At 40.0% G+C, this 10,126-nt stretch overlaps 2 protein-coding genes across 2 annotated transcripts in view; one reads left to right on the top strand and one right to left on the bottom strand.

Moving 5' to 3' along the window:
• The window catches only part of LOC118938123 (zinc finger protein 664-like), a 242,829-nt gene that overhangs the window by 154,576 nt on the left and 78,127 nt on the right, over positions 1–10,126 (bottom strand). The gene's annotated exons all lie outside the window — the stretch shown is intronic.
• On the top strand, positions 2,274–8,519 carry LOC118938118 (zinc finger protein 883-like). Its single transcript, XM_036939826.1, has 3 exons — positions 2,274–3,327; positions 6,452–6,682; positions 6,851–8,519. The coding sequence occupies exons 1-3, from the start codon at positions 2,598–2,600 to the stop codon at positions 7,684–7,686; spliced, it is 1,797 nt and encodes a 598-aa protein (XP_036795721.1). The 5' UTR covers positions 2,274–2,597; the 3' UTR covers positions 7,687–8,519.

Genomic DNA, 10,126 nt, shown 5'->3' with positions numbered 1-10,126 from the left:
TCACAAATTCTACAGCACAACGGCAGAGTCATGTCTTACGTGTAGACAACTAACAATGACTCAATAATCCTTCTGGGAATGTTATGACGTCATACAGTTATGGGAGGAGTTAGAAAGTTGGCTGTCAGAAGTACAGTTATACAATGTAAAATGACTTTTGATCCGTCTGTCTGCAAGAAAGAAAATAAAAAGTTGAAAGTGAGTGGGCGACGGAGAGAAATAAAATGGTGCTGATGCGGCGCTGGAGAGGTGTGTTCTAGTGGGTCTGGGCAGGTGTGATGTAGTTAATGGAGATGGAGGTGTGTTCTAGTGGGTCTGGGCAGGTGTGATGTAGTTAATGGAGATGGAGGTGTGTTCTAGTGGGTCTGGGCAGGTGTGATGTAGTTAATGGAGACGGGTGTGTGTTCTAGTGGGTCTGGGCAGGTGTGATGTAGTTAATGGAGACGGAGGTGTGTTCTAGTGGGTCTGGGCAGGTGTGATGTAGTTAATGGAGATGGAGGTGTGTTCTAGTGGGTCTGGGCAGGTGTGATGTAGTTAATGGAGACGGGGTGTGTTCTAGTGGGTCTGGGCAGGTGTGATGTAGTTAATGGAGATGGAGGTGTGTTCTAGTGGGTCTGGGCAGGTGTGATGTAGTTAATGGAGATGGAGGTGTGTTCTAGTGGGTCTGGGCAGGTTTGATGTAGTTAATGGAGATGGGGGTGTGTTCTAGTGGGTCTGGGCAGGTGTGATGTAGATAATGGAGATGGGGGTGTGTTCTAGTGGGTCTGGGCAGGTTTGATGGAGTTAATGGAGAAGGAGGTGTGTTCTAGTGGTTCTGGGCAGGTGTGATGTAGTTCATGGAGATGGAGGTGTGTTCTAGTGGGTCTGGGCAGGTTTGATGTAGATAATGGAGACGGAGGTGTGTTCTTGTGGGTCTGGGCAGGTGGAGATGGAGGTGTGTTCTAGTGGGTCTGGGCAGGTGTGATGTGGTTCATGGAGATGGAGGTGTGTTCTCGTGGTACTGGGCAGGTGTGATGAAGTTAATGGAGATGGAGGTGTGTTTAACGTTTGCAAGCTTGAGCTTGATATCGACCTAGTGTGACCTTCCTGGTCCCGTCTCTCAAGTCAGTGAGTCAACACAGGAAGGTGCAATGGATGGATAGTTCATTTATTTCCAAAGCTGCAATGATGGGACACACACAGTCTGGATGAATGATCAGTAGTGACAGGATATAAATACCACTCCCACAGCAATTCTACATTAATCTGCCCTGTAATATACTAACAAAAAAAACTGTTGAAATGTCTATCAAAGTTATTGTGATCGTATAGTGGATTTAACAATTCCTACTAATTCCTCATTTACTATAATAAAAATAAATACATTATTTCCATGTGTCTTATATTCACTACATCAGAATAAACTGTCATCCATTTTAGTATCAAAAAATTATCAAATTAACCTGAAATATTACTCAAAGTCCCCCTCTGGTGGCGAAGAAGTATAATACACCTAAACTAATAAAACCGGCTAATATACTCGCTGGTGTTCATGAGTTTATAAGATACTTTATATATTTGTCATAAATGACCTGCATTGATGAGACACACAGTGTAGATGAATGATCAGTAGTCGACAGGGTAAAAATAGCACTCCTAAAAGAAGATGCATTTTCCAGTTAGATACCAACTTGAAAGAGGGATCTTTAGCATAAAACCCACAAGGAAAACAGAGATTTGGCAAATAACATATAAAGAGAGGCTGACTTGACACCAAACCAACAACAGTAGTTACTAAAACATAAATTGCTAATGTGTGATTTAAAACGTGGATTTTATGATGTAATGTCAATTTTATACCTTTCTATCCCAGGACCACTCAATTTTCAAGTTCTCCATAAATCTGCTGTGGATTACCCAGAATCCCACACCTTTATCACACGAGCGGGGCAGCGGTCTAAGGCACTGTTCTTAACTGAATTGCCTAGCTAAATAGAGGATACAAATATTTTTTAAATGTAACTTCGTTACACTGGCAAACAAACTCAGTAGCACAGAGAATATCATCCATATGACGTTGAGAAATACTGCATTGTGTGTAATTTGGAAGAGTCACAAAATAAGTTAATAAATATGTAATAACGCAAAAACATAACTGTTTGTTCTTATAGGTACCATATCGTGACGACAACTAGCTTACTAAGTCTTTAACCACACTGTATTGTTACACTGGTGAGTAAAAACTCCTGCTTCCTACACTTTAACTTGTTGTCTGAAGATAAAATATACATTTTACTCAACTGCGTTACCCACTCCAGTCAGCAGATGGCGGTCTGGGAATTTAAGGTTATGCTGTTGGTGTGACGTATAATCTAGTGGACGGAACGCTTCTTTCAACAGCAGCAACAGTTTGTCAGACACCTCGGTAGCTTGCTAGACCAAATAGCCGAACCAATAAAGCTCTTTAGACGCTTTAGTGTTTATTAGCCACTGTCTTTTAAAACCACTTCTGTCGTCTAGTTAGTTATCCGATTTAATTTCATATTTAGAGTGTTGTTATTAGTCAGCTAGCGGGCTGGTTAAGTTAGCATTAGCCTAGCTAGCTAACATCTCCGACCATGCGGTCACTAAGCTACTCTCCTTCTAATGAAGAGAAGGATATCACAGTAAAACAAGAAGTAGAGAGTGGGGCCGTTACTGTGAAAGAAGAGGAGGACACGTTCAGAGTGAAAGACGAGGAAGATATCACAGTAAAACAAGAAGTAGAGAGTGGGGCCGTTACTTTGAAAGAAGAGGAAGACACTCCTGCTGCTAAGGAAGAGGTGGATATCACAGTAAAACAAGAAGTAGAGGGTGGGGCCGTTACTTTGAAAGAAGAAGAGAAAGACACGTTCAGAGTGAACGAGGAGGAGGATGTTACTGTAAAAGAGGAGGAGGATGTTGTTACTTTAAAATTGGAGGAGGATGTTACTGTAAAAGAAGAGGAGGATGTTACTGTAAAAGAAGTGGGGGATGTTACTGTAAAAGAAGAGGAGGATGTTACTGTAAAAGAAGAGGAGGATGTTACTGTAAAAGAAGTGGGGGATGTTACTGTAAAAGAAGAGGAGGATGTTACTGTAAAAGAAGAGGAGGATGTTACTATAAAAGAAGAGGAGGATGTTACTATAAAAGAAGAGGGGGGTGTTACTGTAAAAGGAGAGGATGATTCCGTTTTTGGAGTGAAAGAGGAGTGGGAAATGACTGTTACATCAAAAGAAGAGGAGGAACCTGGATATCTGGGCCCGGTTTCCCAAACGCATCTTAAGGCATCCAATGGTTCTAACGATGAACCGGCCCTGATTAACACTAGTAAGTACTGTCTTAACAACAGAGGCACAAACTCTGCAGTTGTTGAACTGATGTTTGGTGTTAAAGCAGAAATCTGCAATTGCTACATCCATTTTGTGACTTTTAAATTATTTATTTATAGCTATTGATTATTGAGGAATATAACACATGCCGCTTAGTTCAACTGTTGTACCCCATCTGTTCAACTGGTTTTGTACCCCATCAAAACCCCAAATAAGCTTTTTTTTCCCAATGTTTAGAAACAATGTAAACCAACACTGTATCGCCTCAACATGGTTAAAACTATAATGTTGATATCATGGATGGTCAGTCCTTGCGTCCATAGGTCTGTCTATGAATTTGAGAGTAGTTACATTTCTCCAGTCCCATCCATCATCTTATTACCAAAACAGTGGTGGAATGACAGCTTTGTTATTGTCACAACTGCAGATTAGTTGTGAGGGTTTTTTAAACATCAAGAAAATGGCTGCCCAGAGACATGGTTTGGTAAACAGTTGAGGGATGGGGTAAGGAGAAGTGTAACCACTCTCAAATGCATAGAGAAATCTATTGTAGCAACCGTACATCTTGGCGTAACAGTTATAAGGTGTTGGCTTGACAGTCACTGGACCCAGGTTTGAGTTCAGCTCAGGACCTCCCCCTGAATTAAATACACTATGATTACAAAGACTATGAATACATCCATGAGGTCAAAATGATCGTTTTAAACAGATTGAGGCTATATAGTATATTCTAGAATTGATCCATGATGTCATAATGATAGTTTAACCAGGTTTCTAGGATATATAGTATATTCTAGAATTGATCCGTGATGTCATAATGATAGTTTAACCAGGTTTCTAGGATATATAGTATATTCTAGAATTGATCCGTGATGTCATAATGATAGTTTAACCAGGTTTCTAGGCTATATAGTATATTCTAGAATTGATCCATGATGTCATAATGATAGTTTAACCAGGTTTCTAGGATATATAGTATATTCTAGAATTGATCCGTGATGTCATAATGATAGTTTAACCAGGTTTCTAGGCTATATAGTATATTCTAGAATTGATCCGTGATGTCATAATGATAGATTAACCAGGTTTCTGGGCTATATAGTATATTATAGAATTGATCCATGATGTCATAATGATAGTTTAACCAGGTTTCTAGGATATATAGTATATTCTAGAATTGATCTGTGATGTCATAATGATAGTTTAACCAGGTTTCTAGGATATATAGTATATTCTAGAATTGATCCATGATGTCATAATGATAGTTTAACCAGGTTTCTAGGATATATAGTATATTCTAGAATTGATCCGTGATGTGATAATGATAGTTTAACCAGGTTTCTAGGATATATAGTATATTATAGAATTGATCCATGATGTCATAATGATAGTTTAACCAGGTTTCTAGGATATATAGTATATTCTAGAATTGATCCGTGATGTCATAATGATAGTTTAACCAGGTTTCTAGGCTATATAGTATATTCTAGAATTGATCCATGATGTCATAATGATAGTTTAAATTATATAGTTCAATTGATTTTGATTAGACTTTGTTGCTGTTTGAGGTGAAGAAAAAATTACTTTGAGAAGCTTCACAACTCATTAGTGGTGCAGCGTTAAGACAATCAGAAATACTATCAGACATCCCCAAATGTAACTTTGACTATAATTACTCTTTCCTGAAGGAGGGAAACGAGGTACAACACCTGTTTGAACCCGCCCCTTCCTGGGTCGGTGAAGAGCGGTATTAAATTTAAGGAATAAATCCAAGCCTCACTCATCACCTGTAGAAGGCGGGGCTTCCAGCGAGGCGTGGATTTAATAGTATGTTATACCTAGTTTCCCTCCTTCAGGGAACAGTAGTTATAGTCATAACGTTATGCTTGTAATATGATGAACTTCAACTTCAATACGGATCTTGGGAATCATTTTCTGAATAACAAACATCACGACATGCAACAACAACCAAAGTGCTTCTTCATTCATTACTCTGGTAAAGACAGTCATGCCGTGCTCCACGTTGGATCCAACATCCCTAACAAATTGATTTTTATAATGTGTTATTGTCTGCTTGATTTACAGTAGGGGCTTGTTAGTCTGTTTGCACACAGAGACACTGAGTTCATAATGTGTAGAGAACTGTCCCTTGATGGATAGGCTATTGTACAAAACACAGAGATATTTTCCTTTATTCAGGACATTTAGAATGACAACACATTACAGAGTAGCCTAGTGGGATTATTCACAAAATTATCTGGTGATCAGGTTATGAAATGTCATGACAAAGACATTTTAGTTTCCATGTTTCACCTGAAATATTAAATGATTTATAGTCCTCGGCCTGTTGTAAGGGTCCTACAGTAGGTCTGTGTTGTAAGTTATGGGTTCTACAGTAGGTCTGTGTTGTAAGTCATGGGTCCTACTGTAGGTCTGTGTTGTTGTTAGGTGAAGTTATTGGTCCTACAGTAGGTCTATGCTTCTGTTAGGTGATGTTATAGGCAAATTTGGCAAACACTTAGTGTTCAAACCCTCGTTGTCAGGCTGATGGAAAATCTAGCAAAAATAACATTTTACTGGTTGAAGTGTTTTTTAAATACAATGCGGTTGATTTGTGATGACGACACAAACATGATTTTAAGCAGGATATTCAAACGAGCCTTACAATTCTAATCCAAAGTAGTGTGAAATGCTCTCATAAGCAACCTGGAAATGGAGGTAACTTCCCTGAGTTTTCCCCCATTCACATTCAGAATACATTGTGAAAAACTAAAATCTTTGCTCACCATTTTTGCTCCAGGCAGATATAGTACATCCATAACTAGTGGTTTCCTCATTAGCAGATATACTACGTCCATAACTAGTGGTTTCCTCATTAGCAGGGAGGAGATTCTACAAGCAAATTGCGTGTGCATCGACGTCATGCCGCAATTTTAGCACAGAATGGCCCCTTTATTGGAGACCAAAAGTCACCTGGCACACTGCGTAGGATTTCAACTTGAATAACTCATTTCTAGCCTACAATCATCAGTTACTACTAATGTGAAAACAACACAAAATATGACTATTCTTGCTCATTTTGTGGGCCTTTAACCATCTGCCTGATATTGTTGTTCACGCAGGAGAGAGAAGTGACTATCTTGGATCCTCTGGGGAGCCTCAACAACCTCATGATGCTGATGACGCAGAGAAGAGTCTCTCCAGATCAAAACACCCCAAGAAACACCAGCAGAGACCCACAGGGAAGAGAACTCACTGCTGCTCTGACTGTGGGAAGAGTTTTGTTTCTTCAGGACATTTAAAAGCACACCAGAGAATACACACGGGAGAGAAACCTTATAGCTGTACTCAATGTGGGAAGAGTTTTACGATGTCTAGCAAGCTGACTCGACCCTATAGAACACACACAGGAGAGAAACCTTATAGCTGTGATGAATGTGGAAAGAGTTTTGTCACATCTAGCAGTCTGATAATACACCAGAGAATACACACGGGAGAGAAACCTTATAGCTGTACTCAATGTGGGAAGAGTTTTACGATGTCTAGCAAGCTGACTCGACACTATAGAACACACACAGGAGAGAAACCTTATAGCTGTGATGAATGTGGAAAGAGTTTTGTCACATCTAGCAGTTTGATTATACACCGGAGAGCACACACAGGAGAGAAACCTTTTATCTGTACTCAATGTGGGAAGAGTTTTACTCAGTCAACCAGCCTGATATCACATCAGAGAACACACACAGGAGAGAAACCTTATAGCTGTGCTCAATGTGGGAAGAGTTTTACTCATTCAACCGGTCTGATATCACACCAGAGAACACACACAGGAGAGAAACCTTATAGCTGTACTCAGTGTGGGAAGAGTTTTACTCATTCAACCGGCCTTATATCACACCAGAGAACACATACAGGAGAGAAGCCATATGGCTGTGTTCAATGTGGGAAGAGTTTTACTACTTCTAGCAAGCGGACAGTGCACCATAGAACACACACAGGAGAGAAGCCTTATAGCTGTAATGAATGTGGGAAGAGTTTTACTACATCTGGCAGTCTGACTGAACACCAGAAAACACACACAGGAGAGAAACCTTTTATCTGTACTCAATGTGGGAAGAGTTTTTCTCAGTCAACCAGCCTGATATCACATCAGAGAATACACACAGGAGAGAAACCTTATAGCTGTGCTCAATGTGGGAAGAGTTATACTACGTCTAGCAAGCGGACTAAACACCAGAGAACACACACAGGAGAGAAACCTTATAGCTGTGCTCAATGTGGGAAGAGTTATACTACGTCTAGCAAGCGGACTAAACACCAGAAAAAACACACAGGAGACACACAGGTTGTCCTCTAATTGGTGAGGTAAAAGGTATCTCCACTTTCCATGTGTTTTTTTTGTGTGTTAGGTTGTACGTGCTGTTGAAACTATCCCCCCCCAATCGATATCAGTGATTTATTGCGACTTGTCAAAACATCAGCGTTTCTGGTGCTTGTTTTATAAAATACATTATTATTTATGTAACCAACTGACAATTTTTGTGGCTACAATTATGTTGACATTGTTTCCCTTCTTATAGAATATCAGGGTTCATTCTCAGATGTGCCAACCCACATGTACTAGAGCATGACATTGGGGACTGGGCCCCGATCCAACAACATGCCTATCTAGTGAACCCTGAAAAGAGAGAGAAGCTCCGCAGTGAGTTGGAAAGTTACTACGGATATTGCAGGAGTTTCCTCTTGAAATCAGACATGTCTGTGGTAAGGACAACTTGGTTGTTGATTGTCTCAAGGGTGGGCAGTCAAAAAGTGTTGTGTTTTGCGCTTAGCCAGTGAGTTGCCATGGATCACAATTTATTTTGACTGCTCGTTTTTCCGTATTGAAGATGATTTTTGTTTGGGCTCGTTCCAGGGGGACGAGAGTTCGAGAAGTTTTTAATTGTTGACAGCCAGTAGACACCATGTTTATATTGGTGAAGGTGAAGCATTGTAGTTGATTATAATGTGTAATTGAAGTTGTTTTATGTTGGTGGTAAGCATTCTCTTAAGGGGGAAGGTGTTCGTCTTCAGTTTTTCAATTTATGTTTTGAGGTTGGACTTTCGCCGTATAGCTCGTTAGCACGTAGGTCGCACCGATTGGTGTCACCTCGTTAGTCAGTATGTGTTACACCTGAGCTGGCTTGTCCATCTCGTTAGTGAGAAGGTTTTTCACCTGAGCTGGTCCAGGTTCTATTTAAGAGTGTCTGGCCCAGTGCTCCAGTTGTCTTGGTAGATGTGGAGAGTCAACACTTTTTAGTTTCTCCACCTTTTTGGTTTGCTTCCTTTCTAAGTTTGAGAGTTTTTCTTTTGTTTCCCTCTTCTTGGGCAGATTTAGTGGGTCTCATGGTGGGTGTCTTATGTCCCAGTTGTTGTTACTCGTCAACCTCCAGTGGACACCCTCATAGTGTCTTTCAGAGCCCCTCCTAAAAAACAAGCTTATATTTTGGGTTGGATGTTGCATCCAATTAATATTTTAATCAATGGAATTTCCTTAATGTTCATTAGTCTTTCAGTTGTTAATCTTCTGTTTGTTGTGTACTAAATATTTTTGTTTATTGTCATTTTGTGTTTTTCCTGTGAATCCATTGTGTTGCATCCATGTCTGAAATGTGCTGTATAAATAAAGCTTGATTTGATTTGAACAAATGAACCCAAAGACTGACCAATCAACAGACTCTTGGTCCCTCTTAGTATGAAAAACAGTATCAATCCCACTTTTCCAGCCTGCTGAAGGAGTGGTAAACACCACCCCCGGCTCTACCAGGGGCTTGAGGTGGTCTCCCACAGCTCTGCTTATGTCATGTTCTGTGGACTTGCCGTTCCATTTCTTGACTGCCCCTGCAACACATAAAGAAATATATTTAGTAATATTATATAAAACCCTCAAAGTCATGGATATGGAGCATCTATGGCCTCGGTTACACCTGGCACCTAAATGTGATTTCTGTCATCCGATCACTAAGCTCCATTAGGTTCAGATCTGACAGGATGGGCCTTCGACGCAGTCAGGCCACCAAATATGCATAAACAATGTAAAGAGATGTGGGGAAAAGTAAATTCTACATACATTACCTTCATAATATCAAAGAACAAATGTTTGTGTCTGAGGGAAAATTAACTTTCATACAGCCAGAAGGGGTGAGAAATTACAGCAATATCAGTGGACAATTTGTACTAATGTAAATAAACATGGATGATGGAACATATTACCTTTTGCTGACGTGATGAACCGCCAAGGGGACATAAATATTTACCATCTTTGACCTCTTACCTCTCTGGCTGTAGAAGTGTTCTTCCTAACCAGTCCCTCAACAGCTCTCTGACTGAGCTCCACCCTCACTGGGTCTTCAGAGGAGAGGAAGGCTGAGGAGGGTTGGAAGGATGAATGGATCAGTCAGTCAATAAAGTGTAGAGCTTCTGTCTGACAAAATCACTATTTTAGTAGTTCATTAAAGGAAATAAGGCTTTATGACTGCTGAATACCAACTATTAATCACCTAGATCATGTATTTTCAGGTAGAGATAGATCCTTGGGAAGTCACTAGCCCGTTGAAGTTGACATTTACAATGGTTAAGGTAGGGTTGAGGGTAGGGATGTCCCAAGGATCCCAGATAACATTGACCATTGTGCATTCTTCTGTCTCTTTTACATAGCAGGTGATGGGTTCTGACTTCTGGACTTTTAAATATGAAATATCTTTATTATGTGAAATTGAATGAAACAATAATGTATGTTGATGCTATTATGATGTCCA

Source organism: Oncorhynchus mykiss, chromosome 13 (genome assembly GCF_013265735.2).
Source record: "Oncorhynchus mykiss isolate Arlee chromosome 13, USDA_OmykA_1.1, whole genome shotgun sequence".
NCBI classification, from domain to species: domain Eukaryota; kingdom Metazoa; phylum Chordata; class Actinopteri; order Salmoniformes; family Salmonidae; genus Oncorhynchus; species Oncorhynchus mykiss.
This window is presented reverse-complemented; position numbering and strand designations above follow the sequence as displayed.